Source organism: Orbicella faveolata, unplaced genomic scaffold (assembly GCF_042242905.1).
Source record: "Orbicella faveolata isolate gen_17 unplaced genomic scaffold, um_ofav_v1 contig_34, whole genome shotgun sequence".
NCBI classification, from domain to species: Eukaryota; Metazoa; Cnidaria; class Anthozoa; order Scleractinia; family Merulinidae; genus Orbicella; species Orbicella faveolata.
Window position 1 is genome coordinate 17,570,001 of NW_028301563.1, and position 16,686 is coordinate 17,586,686.

The 16,686-nt window shown below is 38.9% G+C and overlaps 1 protein-coding gene and 1 pseudogene across 2 annotated transcripts in view; one reads left to right on the forward strand and one right to left on the reverse strand.

Moving 5' to 3' along the window:
- The window catches only part of LOC110053392 (uncharacterized), an 11,252-nt gene extending 2,839 nt beyond the window's left edge, over positions 1 to 8,413 (reverse strand). The window contains exons 1-5 of one of the 2 annotated variants that reach the window (XM_089271779.1): positions 8,226 to 8,413; positions 6,853 to 7,020; positions 5,387 to 5,685; positions 4,328 to 4,442; positions 693 to 806 (exon numbers count right to left, since the gene is read on the reverse strand). In XM_089271779.1, the coding sequence (XP_089127905.1) occupies positions 693 to 806; positions 4,328 to 4,442; positions 5,387 to 5,685; positions 6,853 to 6,931 (607 nt within the window). In that variant the 5' untranslated portion in view covers positions 6,932 to 7,020; positions 8,226 to 8,413. Of the gene's footprint in view, positions 1 to 692; positions 807 to 4,327; positions 4,443 to 5,386; positions 5,686 to 6,852; positions 7,223 to 8,225 lie in introns of those variants that run through there. The other variant, XM_089271780.1, reaches the window with a different exon arrangement.
- A 644-nt stretch (positions 8,414 to 9,057) lies between these two features.
- On the forward strand, positions 9,058 to 13,816 carry LOC149105069 (L-rhamnose-binding lectin SML-like; annotated as a pseudogene).
- Positions 13,817 to 16,686: the final 2,870 nt, after the last annotated feature.

Below are 16,686 nucleotides of genomic sequence, written 5' to 3' on the forward strand. Positions count from 1 at the left end.
CGGTACGATGCTCTACCAACTGAGCTATGAAGCCACACATTGGGAGCGAGGTCAATTATCTCAATTGGCAGAACATCGCACCGGTATCGCGGAGGTCACGGGTTCGACTCCCGTTGAAGCCCTGATTTTTTCAGGCTTCTTCTCTCCAATTGCTTAAATTGGAAAATTTACTACGATGATCGTTCTTCACTTTCATCTAAATATAATAGTTGACTGGCGTGCCCTGACTGACGTAGCTCTGTGAAATATTAAAAGTTTACAATGGGATCGTTGCAGTAAAAAAAGATACAGTTAACTTTTGGTGTCGCAAAGACAACATAATTAGCAGCCGGATTAGTGCTTGGTGTTGGCGTGACTGGCTGACAAGTCTTTCATCTGGGAAAAGGAGTACTGGATCAGAACTTGTCAAAAACAGGCCTTCGCGATTATCGGATTGATTTAAAAAGTTTGCTTGTGATTGCGCTGTCAAAATTTCTTATTTGGGACTTTCGATATACGCCTTTGATAAAATGTTACTGGCTTGTATATGATCTCTTCAGGATAGCAACATATTTAACATACATGATACGCCCCGGTATAACGAAATCCCCGCAATGACGGAAACAGTCGTTTTCAACGAGTCCCTGTTGTAACGAAAACGTTATCTCCATTCCTTTTCCTTTCAATTCATTCCACTGTGCTTGCTAACTAACCTGTTTCGCATCTATTTCCACTGAATCCCGGCACACAGCTGCACGTGAATCCATTCACTCGGTCAGTGCAAGTTCCATCGTTCAGACATGGGTTACTAGCGCACTCATTGATATCTAATTCGAGATACATTGTATCAATGCCTTCATGCGGAAGGAGATCCCGGGGGAACTTTCGTATAAAAAAAGGATGGGGGAGCTGTTCGGAAATTTTGAAAACAATCCCTAACTCCTACCAAAATCCTGTTTTGTGAGCGTGCCTTGAATAGTTTTTCCTCGTCGCTAAGGGGTACCGACTTTGAACCACCACATTAACTGACGTTTTCAGTATTTTTAATAGCCATAAAGGAGATTGATTCGAGTGAATCTTACTCGTAAGATTGATTGTCAAATACTCCTGTCATATTTTTTTCGGCTCAATACCCTAAAAGGTAGCGCGAAAGCTCCTGCTGTGGACCTTTAGAGGCTGAACACCCTAAGAGCTACCAAAACCGCTTGTTTAACCCCCAAAAGGCACGTCATGTACGATGAGCAGCCCCGTCCTTTTTATATGGGAATTTCTCCCCCCTCCCCGAAAGGAAATATTTGTACGGGGTGTCTTGAATCTGTTTACAGCCGCATAATTTTAACTGCTCAGATTATAAACAGGCACTATAACATGTTTTATTATATCTCTCGTTTACTACGTGGGCTGTGATTGGTCAATTCAGCTAATAACTACTTAATAACCGAGACTGAGGTCGTTACGGAAAAATCTCAAACTGAAGTCTTGCCGTATTGACCGAGCGATAGCGAGGTCAATACGGTAGGCCGAGGTTTGAGATTTTCCCGTAACGACCGAACGGTCGAGGTTATTAAGTTGTTTATTATATGGCTCACGAAATAAAGAAAGAAAAATTATTCGAGCGGAAGTCGTCAATGTACATCCGGCGATGCGCGCGTTTACCGATTCATTCATCGTCTCAAACCCAGGGCAAAACTACACAGTCAGTGAACTTCACTACTGTAATTCTTTACGGGAAAAATGATTGCCACAGCCCTCAAAAAGGTATTTTAGTATCGTGGAGCCACAACTTGATGAGGAGTTTTTCCAACTTTTGTGGCGAAACGTTAACGCATATAGAAAAGACAGAAAGTGCTTCAAAATGGTCCAAACCAACGGTCTTTCGGTGAAAGAAAATACTAAAGCTTCAGAATGCACTGCTCAGAATAACTCGATCTTCGCATTCGCTTTCGACAACATATCTTGGCCTTCTTAATTCTGGGACTTATGAATGAACTTTTCAAGCCTTGTGAGCGTGTAAAACTTCCTGCAGGTATTAGAAACACTGCTACCGACAGAAACCGCCCGATTGTTTACACCTGATGATCCTGGAAGCTGATTTTCACTTGCTTGCGTTGAAGCGAGGGAATCTATTTGATGAGAACTGAAACGGAGTTCAATATTTCGGTAATTATTGTGACTAAGATGATAACTTATAAGTTTCTTTGTGTTTTTCTGCTCAGGATACGTGACACATCTGCCGATGGTGTTTTTCACTTAGCGATTTTAGCTTTACTCGACACTCGGCAAACTTTGATTGTTTTTCACTAGTGCTCGCCAAGGTTACTGGTAAGTCAAAAACGACTTCTATGTAAATTTTATTAAGGAAAAATCCCTAAACTTTTAGCTACTCGGAATTAAATTTACTTCTCTTAATGTTTTTAATCGGCTTTCATCGCTTCAATGTGCTTGAATTTTCAGAACCGGGCTCTTCCTAATTTGCATAATCCGTAATCGGCCCGTGGGCATTACGGCTGCATAATGACCGCTCAGATTTCGCTCTTAGCCAATCAGAGCGCGCGTTATATCGGGCACAAGCCAAAGCCATATAATAATGACTGAATAACGACTCGATATTTCGAATTGAATCGTTTTCATTTTGGCATGCATCAGTCTTTTGAAGACCAAAACAAAGTAGATTTAATAAAGAGAGAGAGAGAGAGAGAGAGAGAGAGAGAGAGAGAGAGAGAGAGAGAGAGAGAGAGAGAGAGAGAGAGAGAGAGAGAGAGAGAGAGAGAGAGAGAGAGAGAGAATTCAATAAACAGCTTACTAGCCTCGTCTTCTCGGTCCGTGCTATAAGTCAGGGATTGTTTTTGTTTTCCATTTGATTCGTGGGCCGCGCACTTCGCGTTTTGGTCACAAATCAAAGGGGGCGAAATCTCGGCCCGCAACTTACAGTACGGACCTTGAACTCGTTTAGTAAGAGGTATGCTCTGAGAAGGGTGATAGATAACAACGTCAGCTGCCCCGCTTAAGTTAAAAGTTACAAACAGTATATAAAACAGAACCAATTCCCCTTAGGAGTGATAGTTCAAAGATTACACTACGGCCACTCTAAATGTAAACACTTAATTAACTGAAACTATTAACCATATCCAGGTTGTTTCAGTCTGTAATTTTGAGGTTACTCTTCTCGTGTAGGTATATTAACCCATGTTCAAGGAGCCTGAGGTGAATAATATTGTTAAATATTGGCAACTAGTTGAGCTCAATACAAAGAATACATATCTTTTTGGATTCGGAAAAACATAGCCACACAATTTGACTTGTCACTGATAATCTTGATACAATTCTCTCCTAGAGCTAGCTTTCCACAAGGCTTACCTTAGCTCAAATAAAAGGAAATAACTCTACTGTGTGCCTTTTGAGGCTAGGAAGACTAAATTCACCGTCTTTTCGTTGAATCGTGAATAGTACAATTCAATTAAGAGTGCTTTTAACATGAAATTGGAGTCTAATTCAAAACGAACGTCCAGATATCAAAACCGCGGCGGAGAGCTGATCTATAGCTTTCTGAAGGCCTACATCGTCCTAAATGGACTGAACCAGAGTTTCCTACATCGAGAATCGATTGAACTTCAAACAAACTAGGCCATAATTAAGAGTAAGTGAACACTCAAAATGTTGTCGCTACGTCAATTATCGACCGGAAGCCACGCAAATAAATTTCTTCCTCGCTAGCGAATCACAGACAGTTCTGATGGTTAATTAGCTAGGCCGAGAACGCCTAATTGACAAAACGAGGAAATTCTACTCGCGATCAGCGCTTGACCTAATGTTCTTCACTCCGTTCGTACCCATGTTTTGGTCGCAAATACCGATGTCCCGGATTTACTTGAATTTCATCGAGCGGGAAATACCATATCCAGACTTCAACAGATTTTTTTTTTGAGTCTTTAGCCACATCAAAGCTCAGACCAAATATCGCCAACAGAAGCTAGAAATGTCTAGTCCATTGCACGTCTAAGCCCTAAATTGATGTGGCCATAGCTTTTTGCTGTCTAAAGCAAGCACAACATTATCACCACAGTGCAAAAGCCTACAAAAAAAAAACAAACAAACAAACAAACACACACAAAAAAAACAGAAAACAAAAACAGAAAACAAAAAACAAAACAAAAAAAACAAACAAACAAACAAACAAACAAAAAAGAACAAAAAACAAAAAAATAAAAAACAAAAAAACAAAAACAAAGTCACCGGTTACATGAATGGAGGGGTTCAAATCTGTGGGCATGTTTTTGGAACATCGGACAGATATATAATCTGATTGTTTTCGATCACAAGAAATGAGGTGCTAGTACCCGTTCCATACCTGTTTCACAATATTTCCCTGTAAATCCCTTGGCACATACGCACATATAGCTGTTCTTCTCGTAAAGTGCAACACAAGTTCCATTGTTCTGACAAGGCCAGCTGATACATGGAGACTGAAATAATAATAATAATAATAATAATAATAATTAAAAAATACAATAGTATTTGATTCTGCGCTGCAAATGTTTTTGACACGTATATTATATTGTTACGCCTGAATAATTTCAACCAACTCTGGGCTGCATCAACATTTTCAAAGTCCTTCGATAGATATTTCCAAACCAATCATTAAAAGTTCGCACATCCAAGGTCTTCCCTGTAAGAAAAAGTTAAATAAATGTCCCATAACTACTCCTGAAGGTCTATAGTATAGAAGGCGATTAAATCTGTCACCCACTTCAGATCTGGAGAACAAATGAATCGAAAGAAGACTTCTAATGATAGGAGAAACAAAGGGCCCATCCACACTACGCTGGATGAATTTGAAAACGGTGGCGTTTTTAATTTCCCTGAAAACGCAACAATTGTTTTCCGTCCACACTTAGCCGGAGGAAAATAAAAACGTAACTATTACTGCAGTTATTTTGGAATCGTGTTTGAGGAAAACTGAGGCAGAGATGTCAACTGATTATCTTGACACTATCGTTTTCGAACAGCTCTGTTTTCACAATGTTTTCCATCCACACGAAAACGAAAAGCCCGCGTTTTAAAATTCCTCCAGAATGAAGAGCGCTCACGAAAAGCTCCAACTTAAAATTCGTGACGGATTAGTGTGGATGGTAGAAAAAAGCTACATTTTCAAATTTCGTTACGTAGACACCGCCGAAGTGTAACTGCCTTACACGTCTTGATGACTTACCATATCATCAGCAGCATAACCTTGCAAAAATGTTCTTTGAAAAGTCAGCATGGGGTATATTTATAGCATATTCTTAAAAATTTCCCTAACTTCGGCCTCAATAAACAAAAAAACACAAAAGCAAAAACAAGAAACTCAAACGACAACAACAAATGTGTAACAAATGTGTTACTCATGAATATTCAAATTTTGCCTTACCAGGATGCTATAATGCTGAAATAACTTGCTGCCAACGTGTTTTGCGGAGTTGTTGTATCTGTCGGATGGGAGCAGCTCACATAAGATTTTCCCGTTGACGATATCGGAGAATGAAGCCAGGTTAAAGGAGAAACATGACGGCATGTTAACACAAGCAAGCCCACACTCGCTATCTTTGAGAACATAATCCGAACCAATGTTGGTGATGTTGAGGAGGGAGAATTTGTGAGCCTTAAATCTGGCGTAAGCCATTCCTTTATCTGTGTCTCGGCTGAGAGTTTTACCACGTACATCAACAACTTCAATCATTGTCCATTTAACAGATGTAAATAAAATTAAGATGCACAGGAACATGAGAAAATAAGAAAAGTGTTGACTATGAGAACAAGACTGAATAAAACATTCTACTGTATTGATAGTTTGTGGATAAATACCATAAATAACAGGGCAGTAGATTCCCTAGCAACTTTTAAGGTGTTATGTCATGGAATGCTCAAGTTATTGGGTTCCCTAATTACCAACGAAGTTAGTTTACCTTTTGATTTATATTTGAAGGCAAATGAGGTGGAGGTCGCTGCATTGCAACTTCCTCTCTTCATTAATGTCATTGAAAAGTGACGACACCTCCCCCCCCCCCCCCCCCTACCCTCCCCATATCACACACAGTTCCATCTCCTTAATGTAATAAGCAATGACAAGATAAATTCTATCCTTGATTTTGGAGGTCGATTAATTCGTGTATACACTCGCACTTTGGACTAAACTCCAGTTGTTTAGTGACCCAACTGATTCAAATATCAACGGATAATATGCACAAGGAGGCCTCTTGTATTGTTATATATTTCCTGATTCACTGAAAGGAATTGTGGAGCTCTTCTGACTCGTTTCCAAAATTTTGAAATTTTTCGTGACAGATCCAGGATGGCGGAAATTTTGAAATGTGTGACGTCATTGTGGCATTTCTGATGTCATGACTGACACGTGATTCTCACTGTAACAAACAAGTTTGAACCCTTAACACAGCATATAAGTTATAAAGATCCTAGTAGATACGAGGAGGAGGGCACACACAGCGCTAGTACCTCTCCAGGTTCATCAACGAAAACAAAAATCGCCCAGGGTAAACCCGACTAAGGCGATATGTTTTAAATTTGATCTTTTATATTTGATGATGTCTGCTCAATTTCAGATTTATGGCTCCGCTAGTCAAACTAGAAAACGATATTTGCTTCCTTTATACGGAGCATGTATGGGGACGCTATTCCAGAGAATGTAAGGGCACGTTGAACATACCCTTCATATAGGAATACCCATTCCGGGATATCAAAAGAAAAGGTCAAATATTCCACCTATATGAATTATTTTAAAATTATTAAAATTATTTGTCTTATTTATTTTATATATTTTATATCTTGTTTATGTGATTATTTGAAAAAGTAAACAGAAAGTAATAACGTTATATTTACCCTTGGAAGCATTTGTTGTAAACACTATTATCCCCAAAAGAAGCAAGTGCCTGCCGAGCTCCAGGGGGCCGAGTTCCATTCTTTAAACCACAGCAGGACTAAAGCTGTGAACTTGCTTGACAAACACGTGGAGGACACCTCAATGCCCTTACTCGCTGTTTATTAATTCTGTTCAAACAGCGAACGATAAATGTTAGGACCCTTCCGCACTAATCGAATTTTGTTTATATTGCAAAAAATACCGTCATCAATTCCACTTACAATTTTACAATTTTTAGTCTTGCCAAATTTCGTTGACATTTACCAAACTCTATTAGCCCTTGCCCTGCATTGGAGCAAGTCTCAAAACTGGCAGATCTGTTAATTTTACTGCAAGGTAAAGTTGTAAGATAAAGTTGTTTCGCTGCGAACATGTGTTCAATTTTGTGTGCCATCAACATTTTGCGGTTCGTAATTAACTTTTTTGATTTTTCAAATAATTTTAATTTTAAATTTTTGGTCGTTAGAGCTGATTGAGGTGGTAAAGTCAGGCAATAACTATATTTAATTATAACTTCAGCAAGGTCCTCTTTTTTGATACATCTTTTGCGTCTAAAAGATTGGCAATCAGATAAGACTATCCCCAGGAAACAGAAAGATTACAATAAAAAACACGTCCCAATATCAAGTTTCAAAATATTTGCTAAAAATAAATAAAAAAGGAAAGCATCTGCACGGATAGCGACGTACTTGTCTACGCTTGGTCCTGAGAATTTCCTTTACTTCGCAAAATTGACAAGTAGGATTTTAGACAGGTCATAAACTTTGGTTTGATGCCAACAAAGTCAGCTTGCAAGCTTTACTAGCAAAATGTTATGTTGTTTCAATGAAAAATTCAAATGGCGAGACTCCGCCGAGATCATCATTATACATGTAGAAGCCAATTTATTTCGTAGGTTTGGTACCTTCACTCGCAAAAACCAAGGATTCCGCCATCTTTTAAACGCAGTAAAATTCAACTTCAACTACAATCTATACCGTATACGATCCCGAATTTAAATTGATCGACATTTCGTCAAAATTCTTAGTGAACAAAATGAACAGATAATACTTCGATAAACTACATCTAGAATTATTATTCTTTTCGGTTTTATCATGTAATAAACTGTTTTACCACTTGATTCTTAGAATGTAAGCTTCGTAACTTTTCTAAAGCGAAGATCCGTAGAGCAAAATAATTAAGCCGACAACAGGGACTTGCAGAGGTGATTTTTATCTCTCCCGGTCTAATTTACATTTTAGGCTGATAGATGTCGCAGTTTGGACTATGCAAACTTCTCCTGTACCGTAAGAGATTGAATAATACTCTTAGGAAGTCTTTTTTCCATTCTTACCTTCTTGGTTGCAAACGGGAGCTCATTTAGATATTGAGAATAGATGATTCCTTTGTCTTTCTTCGTAGCGATCGTCAGTTACAGCTGCATACCTGTTTACAACTGCTGCAGATGGAAACCAAAAGCTGATACAAAGAGGCGAACAGCTTTTTCCAACATCTGAGACGCTTTACCCTCACATTCTTTGAAAAAGTAATATATTTTCTCTATTTATTTTGTTTTTTCAATCTACATGCATAGCAAAGTGGATTTTTTCATTATTATTGCGCCAGCAGAGGCAATGATATTGCATACATAATTAATTATGTCAGGTGCTTGCCGTACAGTCTCCAGGAGGAGGGGGCGATTTTTTGGTCTTGTTTAGGGATGTTAGGGCATGTGTTTCGTCGAGGAGAGGCGAAAAAGATTGAAACAAGGAGAAAGGGAGGCTCTGTTCACATTTCTGTCTTTCATTCTTTTTATTACTGAGTTCGTCAAAATTGTTTGGTGGCTGGATCAATTCCGGCAAGAATTTTTTTGACAGTTTCACTTGACATATACCACGTTTTCTCTGTCTGAAGTTTGACATATGGCCCGTCGGAAGCATTGTCAATGCCGAGAAGCTTAATCGCGGCGGCGAGGCGGAACATGCAGATAACTTCCGTTATGGGAGGCAACTAAAAGCTTGGTGATCCGTGCGCTTACAGACGACGCAGATGTTTGATTTGGGGCATCCTTAAGGGTAGCAGTCGTCCTACAAACTTCAGGCATTACAAACGTGACGGCGTTGGTTGCTAGTTTGAGATGCAACGATTTGGAGGATGAACTAGACGCAGATTTTTTCTTTGCGAGCATGAAAGCAGTGCGTTTATTTTTACGAGCAGGAGCAGTGATCAAATTTATCTTGCGAACAGCGAGCACTTTAGAAAATACAGATGGCGAACTGCGAGCACTTCGTAATTTTCTGCTAGCCAGAATCTCTCTTTTTGTTAAAAGGAAACGTCATTTTGCGCCAGGTTGTCGTGGATCTAATAACAAACATGATTGAAAGGGGAACAAAAGCAATCAAAAGCTAGTGTTTACTGTAGCAAACTGGTAGCATCATTTTAATTAGCACTAGTCGCTCTTCCCGTTCACTGGGACGACTCCAGAATGGTAGCACTTGTAGCAGTTTAACTGATAAGCTCGGTAAAAATAATTTGCAGTTTGACTCGTTTCAAGGCTATCAAACCATTCTTTTTCTGCTCATTGTACTGAAATAAGGAACCATGTGAATGGACATCAATGCTCTCTTGTGTTTCCACAATCCCACGCACTTTATTAATGTGTTCTTGCGTTGTATCTTAATGTTTTGTTATCCTCTTCTTAGTTTCCAGACATGGTTGCGCAAAATCGCTTTTCGCTTTTCTTGCACTATTTACCCCGCTGGAGGAATCTATAGCTAGACTCGCCATGGCTTGCAAAAGGGTGTATAAAACCTTTTTTTTGATCCTCAGCTACGCGACCAGTCGTCGCTGATCTTTATTTTTTATTTATTTCTTTAATTTTTCATGCCGTCTTTATTTTTGATGTGATGCATTATTAACATTAGACTTGAATCAATCCAATTCCATACCTTTTGTTCGCGACGCTCAAACTGTGTGATCTATGTTGAAATCTGATGTAGTTTTTTCATGCGATGAAGTGTTTTTTGTGTTTAATGCGCATGCGCATTAAACAACTGTGTTGAAAACGGTTCCGTGTTAAACCATCCCGAGTGTAAAACTTCGGAGGTCCCATGGGATTCCCGAAGAAATGAATCATCACGAGTGTTACTTCGTATTTTTGTCGTATTAAATCGGAAAGGCCGTACACCAGGTACATGGGCGCAATGGCGCTCTAATGTTGGTTCACGTCGTTCGTGTGTATGGGAAGCAGTGTCGTTTGAGCGTTCAAGTAAAGGCGGCTACATAGCTTCAACTTGCTGGGCCTATCGTTGGATGTTGTGTTGTCGTTGCCGTGTTTCCTGTTTCGAATAATTTGGACAGCTTTCCGTCTCGAGTTGGTTTACAATTTTCAAGGTAAGTCTAAGTTATTTTCCACTTCTCAGTCGCTCTGTCGTTTTCTTCCTTTCTTCGAAAGTGCTGCACAGCCCTCGAGAATTTAAGCTTACGTACCGACAAATGCCTTACTCCATGTTACTCCTTGTTTTTTTCATTTAGGTGTTGCTAACCGAGTTTCCTCGGCGACAGGATTTACTTTGGTCACGCAAGCCATTGAAATTTTCTTTAGCCATGGCTATATATAGTCACATTGAGATGTGATTTCAGTCGAACTGCTGAACTTGCTGGAACTGTTTGTTATCGTGTTAAATGGAAAGATCAATCTGCGAGTATGATCGGCTACCTCATCACATGTTCACCGGGGATGCTGGAAATTGATGCTTGCGATTTTTATTTAACTGTGTTTTACTTGCCAACATCGCAACAAATTAAGCTTATGTACACTATGACAAACCGGAATCAAATGATATTTTGGTTTATACATAATGAGGTTCTACTACTACATATCACACTGTTCTTATGGCAAACTGAATGTTGTGGAAGAAAGTCCAGGCCTCACAATATTTGATATGATTGGTCCAACGACCACTGTGTCTGTAGACTACAAATCAAGGAAGTGAAATACTCTTTGGTGAAAATGCTGGTAAGCAATGTGTTGAATTGTCTCATCAAATAGAATATATTAATTTGCAAACTTATTTCACTGTAAATATGATTATTGAAAGTGACCTCAATAGCTCTTCAAGATTTTCTGTACGAACAATAGACTTTTCTGTAGACTGATACACGTAGCTAACTGACTTACATCCAGGGGGTCTATGACATTTCCAGACTGCACACTTTTTATTCATTGTCGTATCCTCATTTCCATTACCAAGAGCCAACCGTAAACAGGCCAACCTGAGCACTATTCAGTGATATTTAGGTTAACCAGAGTGACTTTTAGGCTAACCAGGCCACTATTTAGGCCTAAATGTAGTTTGCAGTCTGCAAATGTCATACACTGCATTCCATGTTTGTTTTCAATTTTTAGTAGAATGTATACATGTACAATACAATACAATATCTTGCAATACTCTATTCCCTCTATGAGAGGCGCCTGCAGGGAATCATAGTAGTTATTATCATAGAAACAAATATCAACAAGAGATGATTATACAACTACCATCATGTTTCCCTGCAGGTACATCTCATAAAGTGAATGGCTATTATGGCATACCATGCAATGCAATACAGCACATATATCTTAATAGATGTTTTGATGTAGAAAGTATTGCTCTATATTGTTATGAGTCAATGTGCTGTATTTTGATGAGCAGGTCAATGCACAAACAATGATTGAAATTATACTTCGATACTGTACATGAAATTGTCGAACAAGTGATTTATTATCCAAATGTTGTAATCGATAATTATTTATCAGCAAAAGAGGGAGAGTGTGACAGTTTTGCATGACTTTTGCAGACTTGACAAGTAGGATTTCTGCTATAAAAATAACTAATTATACAATTTTGCTGTATATTTGTACTCTTTCACCTGTTGTTTGGACTATATTTGCTGCAGTTCAATAATTATGTGAGTTATTAACAGACCCAGTTAAACAAGGCAGCACTGAGTTTCACACATAATGTAAAATGCAAATTCAAAATAAATAGTGCTAACATATGCCTACTGATGCAAAAGCAGACGAAATACCAACATTTTGACCTGTGCCTATAAAGAAGTAACTAATGTACAGAAAAGTGGTGGACAGTTACTTTGGAAACATGCTCTTACACTTTGAGTTAAAGTTGGTACTGAACAATTTTGATACTAAGAACAACGCAAGACATCTGCACTATGCCATGTCAGATGTGAGCACAAGAACCTAGTAAACCAAAGTCAAGCACACTGAGCAATGGGAAATGGAACACTCTGTTCTCCATTGTTATTTATTTTCTGTCATTAAGGAATTTTACTTTGTATCAACATCTCATCGATATGTTTTATGTGAGGAATTAAGCTAATTCACAGAACTCTTTGTGCAACTACTGTATTCTGACAACCACCTGGAGACTCTGATTCTGTCATCAGGAACACTCTTCTGTCCAGCAGATATTCTACAAACCACTACCCATTGATCAACATGTAACCTTACAACAAGCTATTGTAAGAAGTATAAAAAATGTATAGTGTATTAGCATTATTGGTTTTTTTATTGCGCTTACAGTTTCATTTTAATGAAAGAACTTAGTAAATTCTCCATGCAAATTGATTGTTGTTCAACATGTCTATATTTCCTTTACAGTCATGTTAAAAACTTAACAATCAGAACTTCAGTGTAATTCAGGACTTACAGGATTCACGGTAATTCTAGGAAACCATCTTGACACTTCATGTACAAGTTAATTTGACATCCCTCGGTAAACAAAGTCTTCTTCTGTCAATAGCATTTCCTGCTTAAATCTTATGTTTTGTTCCACTACTCCATGAACGGCTCACCCTTTGTCCATCTCTGATTATGGCTCCAGTTGACTGAAAACGCATTTAACACGTGTACGTATCGCGGACCTATTTTAAGTATTACTATCATATTATTCCAGAAAATAAAACCGACAATTTTAGACCTATCAGAAGCTCTTCTTGCGTTTTCAAAAGAAAACCATCCAACATACATGTACAATTAAAGAAAAGCCAATAGCTTTGGGCTCTCTCGAATATCGTGCTAATTGCCATTTTTTCTTTCTCTTTCTTTCTTTCTTTCTTACCCTCGGATTTTAGAGCAAAAGAGTTTTCACTCTAAACATGAAATTTGTGATTTATTTCTACGCTGCAGAGGACCTAGTGTACGTGACTATTTGTAAGCATACCAAAGTAATTATCCGCTGCGTGATTGGGGGACGCATCAGGGTAGTGGCAGCGTCTTATGACAGGCATGTCCGTGCTACCTGAAGTCACCCCAGTATAAGCACCACCAGCGGTCACTCGGCGAATTTATTGGCGATTGTGAAGAGCACATGAAACGACAAAACCAGCTGCGAGTTGCATGGAAGCAATGGAGTTTTCGGTGATCCATGCCATGAAACCTTCAAATATCTATAGGTCAAATTCCAGTGCATTCCGGCGATTCAAACTGATCGATTGTGAGCACGGCAGGACCACCTTAAAGTGCCCATGTGGAGGGAAAATCAACGTGTTGGAAGCGTCCTATGGCAGACATGACCGTCCGGCACACGTGCGTGCGTTGAAGTATTTGCACAACCAATTGTCACGCTTGCAATTCTCTTTCAAAAGTGAAAGGCAAATGCAACAACAAATCTATTTGCATCCTGCTTGCCATTCTCTATTTTCCAATTGCCCGTAATGCACTCTGTTTGCCCCCCAAATTTTGCATAAACTATTGTTGTGAAATGCTCTTGGGAATATGCAGACCTCCCAAGAGTACTTCACAACAATAGTTTATGCAAAATTTGGGGGCCAAACAGAGTGCTTTATGGGCAATTGGAAAATAGAGAATGCAGCAACTCCGTGTTTGGTGATCCAAGTTGGGGAACGTACAAACATCTAAGGGTCAAATGCTACTGCATTTAGGTGAGTAAAAACATCACTACATTCTGTAATGTATGTCTGGCTCATTCTCAGTTAGAAGTTTCCCCATTTGCTCGAATAGCTGTATTTGAAAAAAGTGTATAACGAGTTTCTCTGGAATAAATGAGATCAAGATTCTCAGATGCTATTAACAGTTTCGTTTTATCATTAGGGAAGATTCTAGGAAATACGCATGCTTACAAAACACTCCAATAATTGGAATGCAACCCCACAAAGGTTACAACCGGCTGTCCACTAACTAAGGGTTTAACCTTTTCAAATGTTCTAAAACATGTTACCCAAATTTGCGAGGGAGATACTAACTTAAGTCTACTAAGTCCTTTACACTGATAGATGTTCGAGCTTAGATATACACCTGAGCACCAGAATAAAGACATAGACATTCTAATTTTTCTTTGGGACAATCCTATCAACGGGAAAAAGGCGCAATGAGTTTAACCCTTCTGAGGCACCAACTAACGAGACAAGACCAGACCACCATGCACCGGAAACTCCGTGCCCTATTATTCCCGATAAGTATGTGGGTACTTTAACGTACCCCTCTAACCATATACCACGGACGATGCATGGAGGTACTAACTCAGAGGAATCCAATTTTATTTTTGATTTCAACAGACTGCAGTTGGAAGCGCACACCGAAGAAAATCTCGATCCTGATCATGGGCTGCATTACAGGGTGTTGATCGAGCTTGAATTAACGTAATTTGAAAATCACTCTGGTGAAGGGATGATTTGGTTGAAGATGTTAAATGATACCCGTTTGCCCCAAAGGATAGTAGTGATTTTTGTAATTGTCAAACAATAACTTAGCAACGTTTTGGAGTGTTATACCATGGAATATCTCACGAGTCGCTTATGACAAGCGGATATTCCATGATATACCACGAGAGAGCGTTGCATACCTATTTTGTATCATGCCATAGAAATTACAGTGGCCAACACAATCAATGTAACATACGCGCGGCGCATGATGAGAAGGTTGGATGTAAATACGTCGATTATATAATGACCCAAGTTATTCTCGCATTTTGATTGGTTCTCGGCTATGATCTATTAGAGGACAGACGCACGATTGACGTCATCATTTCAAAGTTTTTCCCTCTGTGTTTTAAAATGGCGGAAAGTTTTGAGAATTTCGATAATATTTTACATGACTGGGCAAAAGATAAGGTACAAGAAAGTCTTGTCCAGGCATTGAACAGGTACCAGAAGCATAGTCTAGCAGGAAGAAGAAAGATAAAGCCATTTCTGTTTTAGAAAATGACTCAGAAAAAATACTCGAGCAGTCTCAGTCGGTAGTCGAGCGAGACTAAACCAAACACAAAATATGTCTTGGCAAGCCGAGAACCATTGCTTTATCTCGAATTTAACAAACCCAATAAACAAAATGTTTATGAGATTAATTTATTTAAAACATTGAACTTTTGTCAGTCTTTAAATAATTGTTGACACAGTGATTGTCTGGAATGAAACATCAAAGCCACTTCTTGAAATCAGTGAAAATAACCACATAACCTTGCTTTCCGATGCGAATGTTCCAGTCCGTTTCAGGGCACAGCAGCGAGCAAAGTATAGCTCACTACAGCTCACGGCCAACTGTATCGCAGCTAAAAGGTGTCTCCGACACTATTTCAAACTGATTTGAGAATCACCGACCACAGAGGACACAAATTTCCACCATCACTAACATTCCTTTCATTCAAAACTCGAATCGAATGGCCTCCAGGTTGAGCGCAACCGCAAGTTTTCCGAGCGTAGTTTTTCAACTCCTGCAATATTCGAGGCAACATCCAAGCTTTTCGGCTCACAGGGCTGCTCTGATGACAAAAACTGACTTGACTTATCCAGCATTTTCTTTAAGATTTGTAGATTTCGCAGTTCAATTTTGCTTTTGCTGTAAGTTTTCATTCCACGAGAAGCTACACTCGAGTCAAGTTTGACAGTGGCGTGATTTTCCTGGACTAATCACAATTCTTTGCTACGCATAGCAACCAATGAGATTGCTTCAATTTGTATAGACAATAGATTACGTCAAATGGCTTTTTTCGTGTTCGCCAGAGTGGGCAAAGGCCGGCTTTCGAGTTATGTTGAAAGATTTTGAAATAAAAAAAACGCTTTATCTGTAGTAGTTTGTTTCGTTATTATATAAAACAAATAGATTCCATGTTGCCGTGCGTCTGTTAAGTAATAGATCACAGAAGACGTCAAAATGTGGTAAGAACATTAGTGACACACTCGGCTATCGCCTCGTGTGCCACTTATTTGTTCTCACCACATTTTGACGTCATCTGTGATCTATTACTGAACAGACGCACGGCAACATGGAATCTATTTGTTAAGTATATACGACTTTCCTGTATTCTGATTGGCTTTACTTAATATGGCGTGGCATAAATATTTTTAAAGTGATCCTCTTTCTCAGCGCGAGACCAAAGCAAACTAATTACCGGGATTGACGTTTTTTTTTTTTTTTTTTTTTCTCCGAACTATTTGAAATTTTATGTCGAGCTCCTCGATTAAAATAGGAATTTCCAGGAATATTCCCTGGTTGATCACTGCGATGTAACATTTCAAAATATAGTATAACAGGAATAAATGGAATTTTCAAATATGACTTTGGACATCAGCTATGTGGAGATGGAGAGATCTAGCATTCTGAAACAAGATTGTTCTTATAAGTGAATAAAAGTGGTGAATTTTAAGCTCGGTGATGAAATATGAAAAGTAGACTGATCAATATGACAAAAGCGTGGGACAAAGAAAATATCTGAGTCCCCGGCAGGAATCGGGAGGTCATGGGTTCGATTCCTGTCGAGGACTCAGACTTTTTTGTCTTTGTCCCACGCTCGTGT